At 32.6% G+C, this 22775-nt stretch overlaps 2 protein-coding genes across 12 annotated transcripts in view; one reads left to right on the top strand and one right to left on the bottom strand.

The window, feature by feature from the left end:
• The first annotated feature begins 410 nt into the window (after window positions 1-410).
• Karl (lipocalin/cytosolic fatty acid-binding protein Karl) lies at window positions 411-7243 on the top strand. 3 transcript variants are annotated; one of them, XM_072004403.1, is made up of 5 exons: window positions 411-857; window positions 4166-4394; window positions 6105-6276; window positions 6808-6995; window positions 7078-7243. In XM_072004403.1, the coding sequence occupies exons 1-4, from the start codon at window positions 699-701 to the stop codon at window positions 6965-6967; spliced, it is 720 nt and encodes a 239-aa protein (XP_071860504.1). In that variant the 5' UTR covers window positions 411-698; the 3' UTR covers window positions 6968-6995; window positions 7078-7243. The 3 variants fall into 3 exon arrangements, with proteins under 3 accessions (XP_071860504.1, XP_071860503.1, XP_071860506.1); XM_072004402.1 differs by having other exon boundaries at window positions 413-857; window positions 6808-7243; XM_072004405.1 differs by lacking the exon at window positions 411-857 and adding an exon at window positions 3211-3619 and having other exon boundaries at window positions 6808-7243.
• An 832-nt stretch (window positions 7244-8075) lies between these two features.
• The window catches only part of Cask (peripheral plasma membrane protein CASK), a 263599-nt gene continuing 248899 nt past the window's right edge, over window positions 8076-22775 (bottom strand). For 6 of the 9 annotated variants that reach the window (XM_072003902.1, XM_072003904.1, XM_072003903.1 and 3 more), the window contains 7 exons: window positions 20833-21070; window positions 17997-18053; window positions 13737-13856; window positions 13027-13143; window positions 12631-12738; window positions 12386-12561; window positions 8076-11538 (listed from right to left, as the gene is read on the bottom strand). In XM_072003902.1, the coding sequence (XP_071860003.1) occupies window positions 11359-11538; window positions 12386-12561; window positions 12631-12738; window positions 13027-13143; window positions 13737-13856; window positions 17997-18053; window positions 20833-21070 (996 nt within the window). In that variant the 3' untranslated portion in view covers window positions 8076-11358. The remainder of the gene's footprint in view (window positions 11539-12385; window positions 12562-12630; window positions 12739-13026; window positions 13144-13736; window positions 13857-17996; window positions 18054-20832; window positions 21071-22775) is intronic. The other 3 variants (XM_072003906.1, XM_072003907.1, XM_072003909.1) reach the window with 1 other exon arrangement.

Below are 22775 nucleotides of genomic sequence, written 5' to 3'. Positions count from 1 at the left end.
TTCGTATGAAACTGATTTATTGACATACACAGTGTATCCTATATTCATAATATGCTAGTACAATTTAGTATAGAGACGTGGAACATCCTATAGTATAGTATTTATACAAAACAGTGAAGACATGAATCGCTAGATTATCCTCAAATAAGAAACCTAAGAAACAAATGCCTAGTATTCTAGTACCATTCGTATATGGTATTATTCATTCGATTGAATGACTAATTATAACATTCATCGATCGCTCGTTGAGGACATAGAGCTTCGTCGAACATTGTTCGCCGTTACCTTGAACACGAAGCGGTATACGAGCTGTAAAAAGACGGCGAAGATACGAGTCGGATGTAAGAGAGTAAGCGGGACGAGGTGGTCTAACAGTCGATGCCCTTCTTTAGCCGTGACGACGATCACGCCTACGATCAGAAGTCCTGAGCTAAGCTGGCGCCAGTTACGAGGATCGTACGCGCGACGCGCAGAACAAGTTGCCGATTGAAAACGAAAGAGTAGCAAGAATGCAAAGGGAGGAACGTGATAGTGACCACCCCCTCTTCGTTTGTACAGATAGTGGTAGTCATGAGCGCGTCTACTCTTCATTCTGACCGACTCGGTGGCCTTTAGTCGACCAGGCAAACCTATCGAGCGAAGAAGTAAGAAGACTCTCCGCGTGTGCCAAGCGGATACAAGCTTGAATGTGACCGAGAATGCAGCCCGGAACGAGACGCGAGAGATTCTATTCGCCGATAATAGTGCTACTGTTGTTCCTATGTTTGATCGACTGCACCGCCGCTACGTGGAAAAGGCGGGAGGATAAGACCAAGTGTCCTAAAGTAAAGGGCATACGAAATTTTGACATATCCGAGGTACGTTTCGTGTTACCTTTGATTATCGCTTGGTTGACAAAAATCCTTGGGGCTCCGTGAATGCTGCATTCGTTCTTTATAGAGTTATTTGGTGTAATGTACCTATTGTGATTTCTTCTATTCGGAATCTAAATTTCAGATACTCTGATTTATTTAATATCGTGGAAGATATATGTTAGATTCATCTTAGATTTGTGCTGTATGAAAGATAAATCGATTAGTTCTGTTAATGTTGACCATTTGGTTTCCGAAAAATTAAACAATAATCGTGTACTCTACTGGATGGTAAAATTAAGAAATTTTCAGAGGATCTAATTAATTAATTTGATGCTCGAATGATTCATTTGATTGTAAATCGACTGCGAATCGAATTATATGAAAAATAAACAGAATAACTTCACTAAAGCTCGGTACAAAAGAATTACAATAATCTAAAGACACTTTTAAGTTACATAGATCCAAACACAATTTGCAATGAAAATACTTATACAATATAAAATCTTTAGAAAAGAGATGTTGTTAACATCTTGTTGATACAGTATCTTCTTTTAATGTGAAGCATTATCACACATGGTAACTTGGCGATACGTTAATGCTGATAAACAGCCGTTGAATTTTCCCTAATTGCTACATAGAACAGAATCGTTAAACATCAAGTTACATATCTCTCGTTGATGTTCTGATTTCATAAATAGACGATCACGACGGATTGCCGATCAATATGTACTTTGAATATATAATAATAATTGCGGCGGAGTGCAATTGGACCTCGTTTGTTGAATACTCCCGATCGTATACGAACGCGATAACAGAAATTACAATTTCCTCATGATATTGCGGTACGATTGTAGTTAAAATATTGTAAGAGATGCGTTGTGTTTATAATCGACTCGAAATTTTGAAATTTTTCGACACAATACGATTTATATAGTAGACAAGGACTCGCGTAAAATATCGCGAATCTTCTTTCAAAGGAAGACTTCGAGCAACTTATTTTTGGAACTTTATGCGTGTTTAAGGGAAGGCTATTTCGGACATATGTACCTTGCGTGCATTTAAAACTACTTCATTTCATTGAACACCTTTGTATGCTCTCGGATTAAACAGTTTGGCTTTAGAATTTTATTAATATTTACATTTCTTATTATTACATTTTCACGTATGATTTATATGATCTACGATCAGTTACTTTATCCATTTCAGTTGTTACCTCACAATACATCTATATCAATAGGAAATGATAAAATTAAGAGAAAATTCGATCATCGTTTTCTCTTGCTCTTTTTTTGCCTCCGAAAATAATATTGAATTTATTTCTCATTATATTGATATTTGTATTATTTAAATCATGCAATTTCATATTCGTAATGAATCTATCTTTAAGACATTAAGATTTTCGTTTGCAAAATTGAACGCTTATTCGATGACCACTATACAGACCACAATACCACAATACACGAGATAATCAGCTTTATTTTTAAGAGGTTAATCTTGGAATTCTCTATTTAAATAGGCAATGAACTAAATTGGTTGGCTCGGTTGATAACACAAAAAATATTGACGCGATATTTATTTTTAGACAATGACATTTTCAAACTCCAGATGTTCATTATTTCATTCCTGTTATCTGTTTGTAATTTGATGGCAGAACTAATTTTATGCATGAGCTGTATTACCCTTGTGTGATTTATAATGATTTATTGTTATTTTATGTTGTTAGTTTTATTTCACAATTGGATTTAAATTGGATTTCCCTAATACATATAAATTTTCGTATGTCTATTTACATACAAATTCAGATTGCGAGTTCTTAAAATCGACAAACAATAACGAAGTATTTATAAAGTTATGGCTCTCAGTTCACGAAAGTATAGTACTTACTGTTCTTCGTGGGTCTTAGACGGAACTGATAACGGGAATAGCTACTATAATCTCTTCACTTCGGGAAGCAACGAGCTATACATGTTACGTGACATTTTCCTTCGTGACTAGTTAACCACAAATAGCGTAAGTTTTAAATTTTGAGCATCAAGCGTTCATTGCCTCGTCAATCTCAATCTTTGTATAATTCAAAATCCTGTTTAAAAAAAGAGTGTATTTTAAAATCAGCAAAATTGGAAAAATTTAATATTTATATAAAAATTCTATAACACTATCGTTACAAGATAATTACGAAATTATCTTACGATTAATTTTGCCATCTTTGAATTACATCAATCGAGAAAGAAGAGAATTAAGGAAAGAATTAAAAAGAAAAGAAACACTGTGAATGCTCGATGCTAAAAAAAAAAAAAAAAAAAGGATCAACTACGAATGAAATACGAATTTTCTTTCTTTGTTCACGGTGTGTAAATATCGACGTGCAGTTGAAATAATGATAATCAAGACAGAGAGATGGATGGATGTTCTACAGGAGATGAATGCACGGGAGGCAGGAAGGGGGACAGTTTTGCATTGCATGCCGAACTAAATGACAGTCCACGGCAACGATTGCACGACCTGCCTCACGTAAACACCGACGAACCTCTCTGCACCGTTTACACGAGTCTGGGATACCGAATTTTCCACTCTCGCATAAATCATCTGTAGAATAGACCATCTATCGCGATCGTCAAAAATATGTACATTATTTTTGACGACATGAAATGCTGCTTCGAAGAATTAAGTATATTCGATTCGAAATAGTGAATATTTTAAAACCAGGAAATCTTTTTCAACCAAAATGTTTTCACCAAAGTTACATTCACAGTGGAACTACCAAAGTGATCAAAATAATTTATTATTTTTCGTAGAAATTTTGAAAACTTGTGTTCATGCAAATTCTATGTGCAATTTTTTGAAGAATATTTGAAGGTCTTAATAAAAAGTTGTGGAAGTGTTATTCATAGGAAAAATGGTGCTCATACAAACATATTTTTCATAACTTTTTCAAAATACTAGTAACCTATAATCTATAATTTTTTAAGCTTTAGGATTTAACATATCACTTGTATCACTTCTTCTCCAAATTCATGAAATAATAGAACAACATTTAACGATAAACACACGTCTCCTGTTATCAATAGAATTATGTAAATTCTGATATTTATTTTCACGTTTAATATAATATTTTCGCTTATTAAACGTCCCATACACTTATGTTTTTCTCGAGAACTTGGTTTCTGCTCTGTAGTCCGTTAGAGGTTAGCATTTCGATTAACATCACAGCGCGAATAACAAAACGAGTATTAGACGCGAATGGCTCCGCGGATTACCAGTGAAGACACGTTCTGTGTTGCATTAATAAAGAAATTACATCTTTTTTGCAGTTTCTTGGATCTTGGTACATAGTGCAGTATTATGCAAGCTCGGAGGAAGCACTCGCATATAGATGCATGCGAGCCGAATTGTCGATTTCGCCTGAAAGCACAGAGGTTACCATGAATTTCACTTACAGTTTCACCGATGATCCGATTAATGAGCAACTTGTTGGCAACATCACTTGGAAGATTCCTTCTCCAGAATTACCTGCTCATTGGGTACACGCTGAATATCCGTGTAAGTATCAACAACTTGTGTAAATATTTAATGAAATCTTTTAACGAATCTAATGAATTGCTCTGATTGTAGTGAATTTATAATACATTAGTATTCGAATGGACTTAAAGTAATGACTTTGATTGCTCCTAATTATTCTAATTATTTAGTACGAGGAATTTTAATTAAGCATTTAAATTATTCTTTGGTTTCTTATCAACAATCAGTGTCGGTCGATAATTGCCATTTCACTATGCTAACATAGATAATCAATACAACGATTTTCTAATTTCAATTGGAAAAAATACTTCATTTATTTGAATTAAATTAACGAAATATATAGTAGAATAAAATTAAGTGTTATATTCTGTTGGAAATGGTGTTAAATATTTCAAATAGTAAATGTTTCAAGGATTCGTTAACGTTCTGACACAAAAAGCGATGCTGATAACCTCAAAGAAGCAGAGTTTTAATTATCATTTCGTAGATAGATTTAGTTTCCAGAGGAAAAACGGTAGTAGTATTATCTTTAACCAAAAAAAAAAGATATCTCAACCAGATAGATTATTTTTCTAAAAGATAAGAAACCAACTTCGCGCATTCATACATTATATGGAGGAACAGTTGAAAAGTAAGAATTGTTTACAGACAAATTTTTATTAATATTCGTTTTCAATGAAAGATTACCATTAAATTATAAGTATTAAATTATAGCTATTTCTCTAATTTTAAATATTGTAAAGAGAACGATTCCACAAAAGTTTGTATTTTAAACAACGGAAGCACTAATTTTAGCACTGACGAAGTGTGTTTTGTGAGAAAGATATGCTTGACAACCGGAAGCTACAGATATCTTCATAAATTATTTTAATGCTATGTACCAATATAACTTCTGATTTTTACTTCGACCATACGCTATACTTATCTAGCTCACAATCGCTACTATTCACGAGAAGCGTAGTTCACCCACTTTTCCCCCTTTCTGTTCTCTACAGATATACAACTCTTCGTTTCCTATTCAATCGATTTAGTAGGTATCTTCTAAAAATATTTTGTATAACAGAAGTTCGCGATACTTGAATGTTTTTTTTTTGTATTAGGAATACGAATCTCAAGCAATATTTGTACCAAACACGAATTAGACTACTGATTTCACTAATGATAAATGAGGACTGTGGAAGGTCTATATTACTCGTGAATAAAGCTTCAGAATGTTAATAAATGTAAGTCAAGAAATTTGACTTTAGTAATAATTGTTTTGTCCGATGTTACTTATTACGACGATATATGATAAGAGAAGCAAAGATTGATTTCATACATTTGTTCCATTCATCGATATTTTATTCCTGATACATTATATAGATACATTCGAGTAAATGATACAATAAATGTCATGTATGTGTTACAGTAAGTGCTTTCGAATTTGTTTCAAACATTCACTAAAAGATGAATGAAGAAAGGTTATAGATTTACCTATACAAAGGTAAAGGTAATTTTGAAGACTTTGAAAAAGAAAATAGCCACCTAATGATTTGTTTGAATCGTGTTATACCAAACAAAACTATTTTCAATTGGTTCACTAATAATAAAATAATCTAAGATGATACATTGTATGAGTCACCCTATAGATACACATATTGCCAAATAGCAATACCATGTAATTTATGAATTAACTTAACGCTTGAACAACATCCAAACTTCTGAATTCTCATTCCTATTCGTATTTTGTAGATGAGGGCGTGTACAATACATACGTACTTGATTCGGACTACAAATCGTGGGCATTACTAATGCATTGTGCGGAACAGAGCAAAAGTCCTCGATATTTATCGAGTTTCATCATGAGTCGAGAGCCAAGTCTTGGAGCTAACGTTATTTCTTATCTTCGCGAGAAATTGCCCAGGTGAGTAACAACATGGTTTTATTTCTCTTGGACACGGATAACTAATGACTGAGCCTATGTGAGGATTTAATTAATACGGTGGATATCTAACACCGTATACTCATGAAATATTTATCCCACTAGAATCCAGGCTCTTCCAGGTGCACGACAGTTTGGAAGAGACTGGAAAGTTTATTCGATTGTTTTATTAAACGTATTTATTTATGAAGTAATTACATATGTGTATGTCTATGACATAGAATATTTTAGACTTAGCTTTTAGATTATTTAGTTTATGGATTCTTGGAATACTTGTCGCTGATACAAGTATACTTGAATACACAGTTATGCATTGAAAAATCGAATAAAATCAATATCGTTAAATTTTGTTGTAAAACAATCTCTATTATCGGTTGTTTCATGTTAGATTTGAGATTGAATTAGATTTGAGTCATAACTGTACAAAATAACATTCAATAAATTTTATTGAAAGAAAGTCTTTTAAAGTATCATCAAATTAATTTTCTTATACGTTTTTTTTTTTTTACAAAGGTATGATATCGATCTGGAGTACATGTTTGCTATGGACCAGAATCAGTGTAACAAGACAGAAACTTCCGGAATGGACTTGCTTCTCCCACCTTCGATAATACTTAAAAGAAATAACATGACACGGAAACATCCACTGAAAAGGAAGCATCGACGTATTTGAATTTAACATGGAATTGTTGTTTAAATAGGTAGAATATTATAATACGGTTAGTAGCATAAATATGGTGCATTAGGAATATCATTTTAGTCCAAACGTTGTCTAAATTACAGCAATGAAAAGATGACTAAGAGAGAGGAACAGTTCCTTCTTTAAAGATGAAAGATAGATACGGCTAAAGTTCCTCTGGAACTGTGAATAATTATTTCAAAATTTAGTACAGTAAACTTTCTTTGCGGACGGTCATGATATTAAATATTAAAATATTAAAATATTAAATATGCGTATTTTTAAACGCGAAGCAGTTCATAATAAATAAATAATAAATATAGATAGGCTTGCGATTAAATTATGTGATCAGTCTAGATACTTAAAACTCTAATGAACTTGTGCGTTGTTATTGAAGTATATATTTCATAAATTTTCGAGAAAAGTGATTAAAAACGTGTAATTATCGAATCAGTAATTTTATGCTCAGATATTAATCGTCGATTTAACATTTTGATAATTGCAAATTATACTTTCATGCTGCCACTTCTATTGAAGTAATATATTATAAAATAATACACTTGTATTGGATATGCCTTTTTAATATATTGTGTGATTGCAGAACAATTGTATATAATATTATAAAATATGTACATTTGTAGTTAATAAGAGTATTTAATATAATGTTTAAAAGAAATAGTTTATATTTTCTACATTATAAACAAACAATAATTTTTACTTGAGGCTTAATAATATTTAAAAGATGATTCTATTTCAATAGGTTTTATATTTTATTTTTTTTATTACCTTTGTTAATATTTTATATAATAATAATTATATAATAAATTATGTCATACTAAAATTTGCTAGGATTAAAATCGATCTAAAAATTGATTCGTCGTTATTAACTCTTCATTACTTAATTATAAAAGTATCTGGATAAGGATAGGATCGGAATTACTAAAGTGGTTATACAAATATTAAATATAACAAAAAAATTGAAGTTTCAACATAAAAAAGATTGGATATACATTATGATGAAATTCCATGTATTATATGTATAATTATATTCCACGTATAATTAACAGATCAACAAGGAAGGCGATTAAGCAAAAGCTACGTAGACACTTTGGGCTAGTTTTATTAATTCAATTAACAACGTGTTATAATACTCTTCGTCTCTTTCTCTTACTTATAATTACATAATTGTAATGAACTGTTATTGTTTTCTTTAGACCCGTCGTCTTTCAACATCTTAGCGTAACTCATCCAAAGTCGCGGACACACACTTGCAGGAGCACGTAGGATCATTATGATCATCATCATTATCATCGTCATCATCATCATCATCATCACCATTAGAATCGTTATCGTAACAGTCGTCGTCATATAATCACCCAGCGCACCTAGTACTTAATTTTACTGGATATGGCAGCTACAACTTATAAGAAATATTACAAAATCACTGAAGATTCGTTCTTCTTGCGTTTCGACAGTTTCTCATTCACACATAAACGATCATACCGACACGAGCTTCCTTTGAAGTTTCACGCGACATTTCCTTTTTATTTTTCATCTTTTTCCCGTTTTTTCAACGATTTCAGACTTGTCTTCGTGTATTTGGTGGGCTTGCTGCTCGAAGAAATGATATTTCTCCACAAAGTATAGATAGAACAGTAGAACGAGCAGGATGCGTCGGTCTTCCTTTATCTTTCATTTTTCTTTTTTATATAACTCCATCATCGAAGTATCGCGTTTAATAAAGGATAATTACACGCTCGATGACTAATATCGTGTGTCGAATAGGAAGAATGTAATAAAACCTAGTAGTATGTGTACGCATGTTGTACGTGTTTGCAATTGTTATGTATACGTGTACTTACGTATGTTTCTTTTATTTTTTAGTATGCATGTACATATGTGCTGTTGCGTGTATTATGTGTGCGTATGTTCCTCTCGAGATCTTTATAAATAGTTGAGCTGTAATTGAACAAATTCTGAACAAAGCCGCGTGAGGGTCGATCACAACGCAGATCGCGAATGCAAGAGATTCACACCATACCCGTACGTACACGCATTCACTCCTTCGCTCTACGGGCTGCATATGCAAATTTCCTATTAGTCTTCTAGTAATTTAGTATTAATTAGTTACACAATTAATTTATTTAATCGCTTTTAATTAATTAACTAGTCGTTAAATCTGTTTCTCGTGAATCCGCGTTACTTGTCCGTGTACGTATCTGTGTTTTATGTCCATGTGTAATTCTGTATATAATATATATATTATATATTATATGTATTATAATATATACATTATATACATAAATATGTATATATATTACGTGTACATGTTTGCATTATGTGTATGTAACGTCGCGTTATGTTCATATAAGCGTCTACGTGTATGCACGTGTCACTGTGTGTGTACGTGTTCTAGACTTTTGTATTTTTTATCATTATACAACGTATTTTTTTTCATTTTTCTTTAATGCGAGACGGTGTTTAGTATTATTTCATATAGTTTGGTAGACTATCTATTTACTTGAGTTTACGTGTTATAAATATCGTATAGTAAACCGCGTTCAGTTACTTCGTCATTCGATTATGCGCTTTGTACGAGGGTGCAATGCGAACCGAGTGATATTACATTTGAGATGTGTGTACATTGTACATGTGTATCGTATATCCAACGTAATCCCGTGGAAGTAGTTTTGCTGAGATCAACGCCGGTTCTAAGACGTTCGTTCGATGCGCGTCACTCGAACCAAAAGCAACACCGATTAATAGATAGCGTTAAATAGATATTGTAGATCGATATTCGGATAGATGTTATCTGACATCTTTGCTTGAGAAGAACGAGAAAAAGAAAATATATGATGACGATGAAGAAATGCACGCGATTCGACGTCCTAGATTCGGCGAAAAATCAAAACGCAGCACAGGAAAGTTTCAGGAACCGTACTGAAACGCTCGAGTCAGGAGAGAAGGAAACAAAACGATACGGTTAAAGAATAGCGCTCGCGCATATACACGTACGAAGGTTCATCGCGAGTCTCACGACAACGGATGAACTTTGTGTTAGATGTTAGAAGTACTAGACGAAATCGGCGAAGTTTCTCTACTGCTTAAAGTTACAGGTAAACGACTAACTGTCGATAGTCCGGTTTTCCTTCAAACTTGAACAGACAAAGATTGACTATTACGGTGGGATATCGGTGGCGGACTATCGGACAGCGCGGTCCTAGTGTTTTTTTTTTTTATTTCACTTTGTGTAAGTAGTTATAAGAGAGTACGATAAGAGGCAATTACAGGTTACGGATAGTCGATTGACAGATTTTTTTTCAAAGAACGGTACAAGCGTGTCCACTCGGTCAACATTCACGAACAGTTCGAACGACCGTTCCCCATTTTGATCCTCTTCGATAGAATGTAATCTTCGAAGAGCAAAACAGTCTCGCTGCTCTTCGATTCTATTTGGTAATACTCGCATCATTTACCATTTTCTGCATCGCTATCGTACAGACCGTACCAGACTGACGAAAACTATATGTATAGCGATAAATTCGTGTAACGCGCGTTAAACGTGGCGCGAGGAATGTCTGGAGAGAAAATGCAAGAAACAAGATCACGGAACGAAGAGACAGGCGGAGAGGAAATGAACAGAGTGAGAGTGAGAGTGAGTGAGAGTGAGAGAGAGAGAGAGAGAGAGAAGCGAAAACGCGCGAGGAGAGAAAGAGAGAAAACTGCACGATTAAAATAATCGTGAGGAAATTAACATCGTTCGTTTACATGACGACTCGTTGAATTGATCCATTAACCGAGACGATATATATCGAAGGATACGTGAAAAATCGTATTGCTTATAGTTATCGAGGAAGTAATAATTACAGTCCTATGGAACTTATATATCGAAAAATCGAAACGTATGTTCTCTCTGCTTTTTTGATTGTCGTGTTCTGCGCCTCGCGATAACGTCAACAGTTTCGTCTCTTCGCCTCTACCCGCGGATTACAACGATAACGACGATTCAATAATAATTATAGAATAATTCAATTAGTAATGAAAAAAGTCAATGAACACACGGCCAAAGTCACGCATTCCAGTCGATATCGTGCTGTGGATCGATCGAAGAATTGACGGTAAATTCGTTCGTTCGATTGGTCCGACGTATTTATACGCGGCTTGTCTTACTTTACGAATCGGCTATTTACGATTTATCATCGTGATAATTCCCCACGAACACCGCGAATTCTTACAGGCGTACGACGTTGAGAATATTTGTCGTTGGCCGCAGTAAAACGATCGCAAACGGACCGGTCGTTCGGTGGATCGCGATTCGATGATCACTGTTTCACATTCGATGAGCCATTACAGTTAGTGATCTGACGAATTGGCGAGGTTCGCTGTCAGTAGACCCAGGACACAGGTACCCATTGCGGTGTCGTATGAACCCGCTCGATGGCTGCCTCTAATTGTGCGATCGTCTCATCGATCTCGTTGTTGACGATGGTCAGGTCAAAAAAGTGACCGTACGCTTGCTTCAGTGAATCCGATTCTTTCGCCAGTCTTTCCAGACTTCCGTCGCACTGAAACATGTATTAAAAGTTGCTTCAACATTTCGAAACATGGAGAAGTACGTTGAGAATTTATTACAATAGAACGAGTCAAGGAAACTAGCTTTCTTTATAGAAAAAATGATACAGGGTATTCACATTGTTAGTTCTCGGCGTTCTTTTTGCAAGCGATTTGTAAAGAAAATAGAAGAGGACAAAGTTTCCCTCTTTTTATGATTTTTCATATTTGCTATGATTTACGAGTAATAATGAAAACATTAATGCTTTAAATTATCATCTATAATAAATGGCATTCATGAATACATTTTACTAGAATATTTTATATTCGTTATGTTTTTGTTAATATTCATGTAATAGTAATATTAACTTTATTGTGTAGCTTCCATTTTGCCGAAAAGTATACACATTATAAATTCAAGAATCATCTTAACTACATCAGGATTTAATATCATCTTTCGAAAACCATAAATTAAAAATTACTCTTCTTGAAGCTATCGTTCACTGTCAACTATTTTTCACGTCCCTAACACAAACTATATTTTCAGTCTACATAATACAAATGTCTTAATGAATTTTAAACATTTTATTTGTTATTGTTCCCGTAAGTTAATACACTGGTATCGCTTTTTCCCATTACTTTTGTGCAATTCATATATTTTGAATTATTTACTTCTACTATATATATTTACTTAATTATCCACGCAATTCTCGATCCCAGTGAATTCAATTAAATGCAAGCGTTCAAGTTTCGTAATTTCGTCAACGGGCAATTAATTGCTCAATTAGTTGATAGTTAAGCTCGCGATGGTAGTTAGCTCGATTCCCCCAGGAAGATGTTAACGATCAATATTCTACTTACATCAGGCATATTTGGGAATACCGGAGCTGCGATGAAAACTACATAAGGCGCGAACTCCGCCGTACGCAACACTTTCAAGGCTTGAGGCTCGACGTCCAATATCGCCACCTTGCCTTCTTCGTGTATTTTGCGGATCGTTTCGAGTTTCGTTCCATACATAGCGTTTTCGTGCGTACCTATGGAAAGATTTAAGTTAGAAAATTCTTTATGTAAAATGTAAGAGGGCTTGACAATGATTTATTTACCATATTCGAGGTATTCATTGGCAGCGATGTCAGCCATCATTTCATCGTGCGATATGAAATAATAATTGCGACCGTTCTCTTCGTCGTTCCGTGGAGGCCTCGTTGTATCTAAAAAAATCAGGCAACTTTGATTTTAATTCACTATTTTTTTTAGTAGACGTGTTTTGATCTACGTTTGCAAATTGACTTTTAGCACTGAATTTTGTTAATGGATTGGAATATGAAATTTTGTAGTTGGTAAACAGTAGTTTAACAATGGTATTATAAAGTAACAAATTACAAGTGTCCATTAGTTCCACATAAGAAATATTTTTGTATCAATTTTATGATATTAGAATATTTAATACTGGATATTTTTAAGAAATGTAAGTTGAAACGAAAATTTTTTATACTTACGTGGAATAGGATAGGCATATTTGTCAGGATGCTTCGCGATAATGGTATTTTTTATCTGACGACGACCGACACCATGTGCTCCCAGTAACACTAACGTTTTCCGTTGGAATGCAGGATCTGAAAAAAATTGTCATAAATATTAATAAGAAATACTTAAAGAAATACTTAAATATTTAAATTGATTATTTAAAAATACAAGATACATCTTCATTCGTTTTTTCCATAGAAAACTACGTTTTATTTTAATAAAATGTTTATCTTTTCTCTTTTAAAATAAACACAAAAAGAGAAATTAATTTGAAAAGATTATAGTATTCAAACTATTTTCACGTGTATCCTTTAAGTCGTTCTCTTCTCTACTGTTTATCGCTCTCTACTCAATTTTGATACAAATGTTCATTCAATTTCCAACCTCATAACTCCACTTGTCACTTATAACCCAATTACCCGAATTACTCATTTTAACGCACATACAGAAGTTCCTAATCAAATCATATTAATTTCCATTAGTAAATTTTTATTGTTGAATCGTTTAAAAGATCCTTTTATCACATACTGTTTTATTATTAAGATTTATTAATCCTAAACGAATTTTAATCTTAACAAGATTTAATTACATTGAAAATCAATAAAGGTCTTAATTAGGACTAAGATTAGGATTAAGATATAATCTGAGTATCAGAAGAATAAATTGTCACACAGGTACTTACAAGGAAGCTTAACGACCTCTTCGTAGGTGACCAGATCCAGCTGGTCAAAGACTGCGTTGTGTTTCGCGAGATACTTATCCTTGTACTGCTTCTTTTTCCGGCCGAATATTGAGCAATTCACTGGAAATGCAAAAAATTGATTAGTCGAGCAGTTGAAGTAAATATCATTCCACAGAACCACTTGAAATCGGATATCCTGTAAAAGAATTACTTCTGACTCCTGTATGTTAAATCAATAACCAATTCTTTATAGAGTTCGAGGATTTTGCGTTATTATTAAAGAGCGTAACTAATAGAAGAATATATTTGAACTTATTAAGTTCGTATCTCTTATTCATCAACAGCAATATGCGGATCAATTTGTAAATAAGACGATTTTCATTTCTGAGAACTGAGATAAAAATAAAATAAAAATTTATACTTGGAAAAAAGAAAGGAATTATTGACTTCGTTAAATGGAAAGAGAATTGGGCTTTAAATAAATTGAATAAATTCGTTGGATAGTCAAAGAAATTGATTATTTCAACATACAAGATCGCTACGAAATTGATTCAATCCAAATAATTATCTAGCGCTGAATTTTTTTTCTGTGCAGGCTATTTCATAACATGAAAGTACTTTTATACCATAAAGTCGTAGAAAGAGATTAACCAGTGATTGCTCTTTCTGCATTTTTAATTTATTAAATTCAAACCCAATGTTTCAAACAATTTAGTTTAATTTGAATAATTGTTTCAGAACACGAGTTTATTATAGATTACGCGATATGCCAAATATGTCTATAGTATGTTTAAATATTGATAAATTTATTTTAAATAGATACACCTTGACCATACATTGTAAATAATAATTTGTTGGTAGGAAAATTAACGGGAATTATATGATGCAAATGATTAATCCGTTTAATACTTCTTGACTTTTTGACATCAATTCCTAGCTTTAGTATTCTAAATTACAATAATTCCCAACGTGTAAATTATTCCACAATTAAGTCAATATTCAAACTAATAATTCTTCTTTTCGTTATTTTATTATTACTATGTATTAAAGTTATATTCAACAAGTTAGTTAAAGCTTCCTTATATTTGAATATAAAATTCCGACGTTTCGTGGCAATTTACGTCTCATATTAAAAAACAACCTGCATACAACGAGAAGAACAGTCCCAGCGGGTAATACAATACATGATCAACGATAGAAAATTACTTCGTTTCAAGATGAAAATAAATAAATATAGAAGAATAACTCATTATCAACTGCTATGCCATTCATAAACGTATGTACGTTCCTTGAAATTCGTTCATAGTGTAACGTGTAGGCTGTAATCGAAACACTCAGCAAAGTCTATTATCGCTAATTAGCATTCTCCTTGAATGCCCGAATGAGCATTTTACGCGCAATAGAAGTGAAGATCTACTTCAGTAAATGTCAATCACTGTGTAAGCATATTCTCTCTAATGGTAAAGAGATTTCATTCAATCAGCCAGTTTTACATAGAAGCCATAACCATAAAGGAGGGCGTGGGATTCCCACTGAGATGGATGTTCCAGCAGGTCACAAGATGAAAGTTTAAGGGCATATCCTCGGGTGGTTTCTCTGTGTATATGTGTGTATGTATGTGTGAGATCTTTGAGAATCGGCGTCACGATCAGAGCATGATTATGACGAGTTTGAACGATTTTAGAAATGATAGATCATTTTTGGGCAATTGAAACTGTAATAATTTAGTAATAGTATTTCGATACTATTAGTCACTTCCTCTTCGGATTGGAATGTTGGAAATATAATGAAGTGCGAATATAATAATACTTTTCTTTAGTACTTAATCCGAAATATAAATAAGTACGAATTATACGAATAATTTTGAGAAGTTAAGAGAGGGTTATTTCAAAAAGGTGGATCAGAAATTTAAAAATGTAAATTAAAAAAAAAGGTTGTAAAAAAATGAATAATAGCAGCAAGAATAGATAATGTCAACATAGATATTTGTAGTTTCTTCTATAAGATTCGATACATGATTAAAACAGATCTTGTCACAGATTGCCAAATTCATTCAAAAAGATTTTTGGATTATATTACTATAATTTTATAATATATTCGTGTGTATGATATTTGTATATACTGCATAATATTTTCTCTCGCTTCAACGCATAGAACTTTTATATAAGTTTGTCCAATCTTTTCCAAACACTCTATGTATCACCTTGTTATGTTTTTTTTTTTCAATTGTGTCATTTTATTACAGTGATATGAAATTATTATAAGTAATTTACACTCTATAATAATCCTCACGAGATAAATAAATTCAATAGATAGTATCGTTCAAAATGAAGGTTGAATTATGTTCGTTCAAAATCTCAACATAATAATGCTGCGACGATGTGCTTGCGAGTGGTGTCGTGCGAAACAAGCGTAAGTGCGTGAAACGTTTAGCGAAAGCATGCATCGAAGCACGCCACGTGAAAGCATGTTTTGTATTACGTAGAGTAACTCGCTGTACAGAGTATAATACTAAAGTAAAATAACAAGATAGAAAAGGATCTACTAGTTTGTGAAAACTCCATGGAATAAAGTGTTCTTATTACCCTATATAATATAATTCAATCTAGTAACTTCAATTAATAATGTTATTTGCCTTCTGTTATTTATATTACAACACACAGAACATTTAAATAATATTTCCAATAAACACTTGTCTCTTTTTATAAAGAATTTTCATAGAAAATTTTATGTTCTATATGTTGTATCAATTACAAACTATTTCTTACAAAAACTATAAGTTGTAGCGTATACATATGAGTGATAAAAGATTATAAGATAGAAGAATTGTAAATTGCCATATACTTAGATTATAATAGAATTTATCGTTTCAGAATTATTGCTTTAAAGTTTGATTTTATAATAATTGCTTTAAGTTAAGATCGAAACTGATATCAACTGTCTGTTAATAATAATTTTCTGATATAATTTAATTTAGCATTTCAAAGTTATATAGATTATATATTGCATTAACAATAACAAAAAGTCTCAAATTTTTAACTGCATATTAAGTACCAGATGTATCAGAATTAAATCTGTACAAGATTTGAAAACTTAAAAAAAAAAAAGACGTACAATGTTAATCAAATAGGAGGTGATGATGTAGGGGATGATGAAAGGAAATTTTTTGGAGGGAATAAATATATATCCATTTTCATTTAATTTTTTAATAATAAAACTTTAGAGTTTGTGAGTCTTTACTGACGAATCATAAGCTGTTCTCATACATGGTGTTTCATAGATTTTAAATAAGAAATTATATATTGTTTGATATGAAGGCTAAATAATTTTATTTTTATATCTTATTAATGTAGCTAGCTAATTATATTGGATGACAAAGTTTTAGTTATATAGTAAAATAATAAATTACCTTCGTTGCGATTTTATTTTCCAGTACGCATTATTTTGTGTTCCATATAATTCGCTGATTTACTTAGTGTAAAACTGCAGCTGACAGAACAATACAACCTCCATGTACCAGAAACAATATGTAATTTGTTGTTTGAAACTTCAATAAAACTCCAGAGAAGTGAACAATGTATTCGTATTAATAGGCAAGCAAAACAACATTTTTAAAGCTTTTTTGCTAAAAATACAGCGAGATTGGACATAAAATTTATTAAACAGAAAATATTCCTTCCATCATTCCCTATTATTCGTTATTTCACTGACCTGTGGTTTTGAAATGTAAATATTCGTACAAAACTATTCATGTCAGCTCAACTATTTATGTTGCCCCAGATGTTTAACGACTCGTGATGATGAGATGTATTGCATGATTCGATAGGTACGAAAGAAAATATACATATATATATATATATATATATTGAGAACATTTAAATGAAATTATCATAAGCACAAAGATCTCTGATTTTCGATCGATCATTTTCATTGATGAGACTCATATATATATTGATATATATATTGAGAACATTTAAATGAAATTATCATAAGCACAAAGATCTCTGATTTTCGATCGATCATTTTCATTGATAAGACTCAAAGCCATTCGCTCTTTCTTTTTTAAAAAAAAAAAAGAAAAGATATAGCGCCAAGTTAATTTCCTGAAGGTTAGTTTCCTCAGAAAAATAGTGTTTCCTTTTATTCTCGTCAAATTAATGCGTGTGTTTGAAAGCACGGAACGAGTATATTTTGTATTTCATGCGGACTACACGGTTCTACGTGACTCTACGCGTTGTCTACCTGAAGGCAGAGTCATACCTGTCGAACCGTCGCAGCCTTCGGTGTGAGAAGAACATCCTCCTTCTCCTTCAGCATCTAGCCCCGCACAACACAAAATAACAGCTGTATCACTGAAGCTAATCATTTCTTTTTCGACCTATCATTCTGCTCTGCTAATCACGATGCACGGTTCCGCAATCATTTTTTTCAAAGGTTTCCCCTTCTTTTATTTTTTGTATTCTAGTAATTTCTTCTATTCTTGTTTGCTCATTATTTTTGATAGTAAAGATATGTACACTTCTATTTACAGTAGATATAAAGGATACGAGGAGAAATAAGAAATGCTTACTTTTAGTATTTTCACAGTTTGGATGGTATATGGTATATTATGTTGGTGGTAATTAGGGCTATAGAACTGTCGAGTCAGGAAGGATTACAAAGCAAAAATATTTACATCAGATAAAGTTAAAAATCTTATCCTATTTTTAACTTTCTCCCCTGATTAGAGGGATTGAATAATTTGAATCTCCTCTCTCTTCCTACTTTCATCATTTTTAATTAATCAAAGTTTGCAGAGTCTATGTTAGGAGTAATAAAAATTCATGCATATACTCAATAATTGAAGAGGGAGTAATTTAAAATATTGGAGGCTGGTTAATGATATTAAGAGTGGATATTTTGTGCTTTGTTCCAATATTCTACATTCTATAGTATTCAATTTAACAAAATTACAATAATGCAGAGCGATTATATGTGTGTGTGTTTGCTCACATCTTTCCAAATACCTACCTAATGAAAATACATGAACTCGATACCGTGAACAGTAATAAACGATGTAGTTGATTTTATCGAACCACGTCTTTCTATCGATGTAAGGTACTAAAACTTGATTTCTTTAGATGAAATTATTTTGTAACGTTTTCCCTTCTCCATACCCTTCGCATTATCATTTCATACAACAATTTCCGTATGCATTATAATTTTTATCTTATATTGTTATGTTATTTTATGTTATAATCTTTTACAGCAAACTATCCTAAACATAGAGGAAGGCTAGAATATTTTTGTATCACGTCGAGGAACAAAACGTTCGGAAGAAGTACATTACACATCAAAATGAATAAAACAATCCTCCATTATACAGAGTTGGTTCTACAAAAAGTTTCGCGAATCGAACTGCGTAAGCTCGTTCGATTGAAAATTGCAATTTCATTATTTGTAACCACGCACGGCCAATCATTGAAACATTCAACTTTCGTAATCATTCGTTCCATCGTTGGAGAGATGAAGAGAGAAAGAAAGAAACAGAGAAAAAAATCACACGCAGAATGAACTTGGTAGATTTCTCGTGATCCAGTATCGCACGATAGATATGACTGACATCGAACGATACTACATGCTCCATTGAAAATCTGCGCACATCTAACAACACATACATGACATCATATTCACCAGCACATTTGTTTCATGGCAGCAGCGAGAGTAGTGGAGATTAATCGGAGAATCAAACGTGACAGGGTTTGATAATGGGTACAGTAAGGCAATGGTAAAAACGCGGCGAAAATATTTCGTTTTCCGTTCTGAATATCAGACAGAATGCGATCTGCTGGAACCTATAATTACCCTGAACTCGTTCGATGGTAGACTACATGATGAGAGAGAGAGAGAGAAAAAAAGAACGTTCTTTTACTGCTGCAGTCATATCACAGAAGTTAATTACGGCTGCTTTCCGTGTTTTATCCTTCATGCGATCAAATCCTCTTGACAGTCAGGTTTGATCTCGTTACGAGATAGCCAGGGAAAATTGGTGAAAATATGTGTATTTCAGAAAATATTTAAATTTGATGTTAACAGGATGAAATTATTTATACTGTTGCTTTAAGTAACAGAATTAAATGGACATAAATTTTGTACGATTTGATAATATACAAGCAACTTGATCAATACTTTAGACCTATTAGTAAATTCACGTTTATTAATTACGATATTAAACGTCGTTATAATGCACAACTATATTATGAATCCTCAATAACTATTTCTTTATATAGTATAATTAGAAAATTACAGAGGAACACATGAGAATACATATAAATTTTCCTGTCCGAGATCGTCCAAAGAATCATAGAAATAAAGGGTAAAGAATTCATTTTAATTCGTTTCAACAACAACTTGACACTCAAAAACAACTAAATTCTTGAGAACAAAATTGTACCATTCATAATGGACCATGATTAGAAATAGTATATATTTTAAATAGATAAAAAGACCATATTTTGTGTATAAAAAAAAATATATATAAATTTAAAGAAAAGATGTCTCTATATCAAACATGTACTTATAAGCTACAAATCAATAAAAAATTGTATGATAGTCGCTGCAGGTTAATTTCAAACATAAAAAGATTAACTCAAAAACTGCATTTCTGATGATAATTATTAAATATTCATTTTATTATAGCGTAACAAATGAAATGCCCAATTCTGTTATATCACCTTTCTATATATTTTCTTATAGTAATTATTCTTATCTTTGGTGATCAATTTATATATCATCTTAAAGCTATGAATTTTCTGTTTCAAATTCTTGGAAAACTCATAACATCTCATAACACTAATGGTTTAGACTAATTTTCAGGAAGTAGGCGATCATTTCGAAGAAATTGGTCAATTTCGCTACTATACTGACATATGTATAAAATTTTAATTTTTCAACTTATACATACATATAAACGAATCTTTTTTCTAGCATTCATTGAAATATGAATCATTGGACATTTGGTCTGTTACAAGTAAAAGTAATATTATCTTAAAAAAAACAACTAGCTTGTGCGCTCATCTACGAATAAACTTGGCCACACCAATTATTCAATTGTTACCTTGTTCTTGTTTGTTCTTTTCCATTGCCATGTAAGCGATACGTCGTTCCTGAAGTTCAGGCGAAGGAATCAATCCCGCGGAACCGGCCGCGTTATCCTTCTGCGCCTGCCACCAATAATGATCGTCCTTGCTGATGATCTGCAGTATATCGCCGGTTTTAAACGCGATTCCAGCTTGTGCGCACGGTATCAGCTCATCTTCCAACGGATCATAGTCGAATTGTGCTCGAACGAATATCTGTCGGTGCAGAAAGATTCAACTATTAGCTTTATTCGTCGCATTATTCAACGAGATCATTTTCGATTGGTTGCTGTATCAGTGATCCTATATGAAATCGGTGAAATGACATCGAGAGTTCTTGACACTGCTCAAAAATGTTACTGTGACGCGAAAAGGGAGACAGAGAGGAAACAAAATAAAAGAAAAATAAAAAAAAAAAGAGATGATAACAACAGTTTAACGGTGCAGAAAATTGGTAATCGTGACATGGTAATCGTACAAATTGTGGGTGGTGGTGGGGTGACACTTGACAATTTTCGCATTCAGATCACCGACACCATCTAGGTTAATAGAGAATCACATCGAAGATAAATTAATCGTTGGCCTAAAACGCATCGGCGAAACGTTCGTTCTACGACGTTATCGATCGCTGTGTCGATGCTACTTACGTTAGCCCAGGTTATGCTATCGCAAATTAATCGAACCACTGCGAAAAATAAGCGGAGAATGCGACAAACGCTAAGCGATTTGGCGCTGGCGATAGTTCTTGCAGATAGCATGTACACTTCGTTTCAATGAAATAACTAGTTTGTTAGATTATTATTGTTGCTGAATACCATTCCATTTCTTTCTCCGATCTAGTTTGATAGCGTTTGATGCGTTTACAGCGAGTAAGCGCAACGCGACATAGGCATTTACAATGAGATTTTGTATTCAGCTTGAATTGCTACCAGCGATCGATGCGTAGCACGAATCATTCACACCTTTGAAGCATCGAAAAACACTTTACGAAAGAGGATTTTTCATTGTTTCCTTGTGAACATGACGGGAGTGAAGGGTTTTAATACTTGATTCAATATAGTAAAAAGTTCACCTTTAAATTACAGTGTAATATTATAATGGTAGTAAAATATTCGGATACTTCTGCAATTTTGATAATGCAATCTGCGAGTTAAAGTAAAATAAGAGTAACATATTTCATGAAATCTATATGCATATCTGTAGTATGTTTAAAAATATTTTGATAGGATTAATAATAAATTCTTTTCATATAAATAACATATTGTTTATATATTGCGAAAAAAGCGAACATAAAATTCTAGTGTGTATTTTTAATTAACGAATCTTTGCAATTTCACGAGAATTAAAATTTTTATTAAATTTGTTCAATCAAAATGGTTTTCGCAGGCCGATTCCTGTATTTTTATGTATTCAATAAATACATAAAAATTAAATTTCAAATGTGAATTAAAATTATATTGATCAAAAAACAAGTAAAAAAATTAATATTTGTTTAATTCGTGTGCGAATTATTGCAAACATTTTTATCCAATTCGAGCAACGACAGAGCACGTTTCAAAGCTTAACGATAATTTTTTAATCAAATTTTTCTTTTATCTTCGCTCGTAGATTATATTACAAAGTTATCATATTCAAATAATATCTCTCTATTAAATACATTTTACGATGATTATGAACAATTACACGAACGCGAACTTACAATAAATTCCACTTTCACATCTTTAATTATTGCAGAAGCATAGATCTCTGTTCGTAAAGCGTTTGTATAGTAATCACACGCGGCATTAGTTCATAATTATTAACAATCCATTAGGAACAGAAGAAAAATCTATTAAATCGCATTGAAAGTCTGTCAGGTTATGAAAGTCTATTAGTGATCAGAAATGATCGATTGATTAAAAAAGCTGTCATCCTATATTTA

This window comes from Bombus fervidus, chromosome 5, assembly GCF_041682495.2.
Source record: "Bombus fervidus isolate BK054 chromosome 5, iyBomFerv1, whole genome shotgun sequence".
Lineage (NCBI taxonomy): Eukaryota > Metazoa > Arthropoda > Insecta > Hymenoptera > Apidae > Bombus > Bombus fervidus.
This window is presented reverse-complemented; position numbering and strand designations above follow the sequence as displayed.

Coding starts and splice junctions, on each gene's coding strand:
- Karl (XM_072004403.1), top strand. CDS start 699: ATGCAGCCCGGAACGAGACGCGAGAGATTCTATTCGCCGATAATAGTG. Junction 858..4,165: donor GAAATTTTGACATATCCGAG/GTACGTTTCGTG, acceptor TCTTTTTTGCAG/TTTCTTGGATCTTGGTACAT. Junction 6,277..6,807: donor CTTCGCGAGAAATTGCCCAG/GTGAGTAACAAC, acceptor TTTTTTACAAAG/GTATGATATCGATCTGGAGT.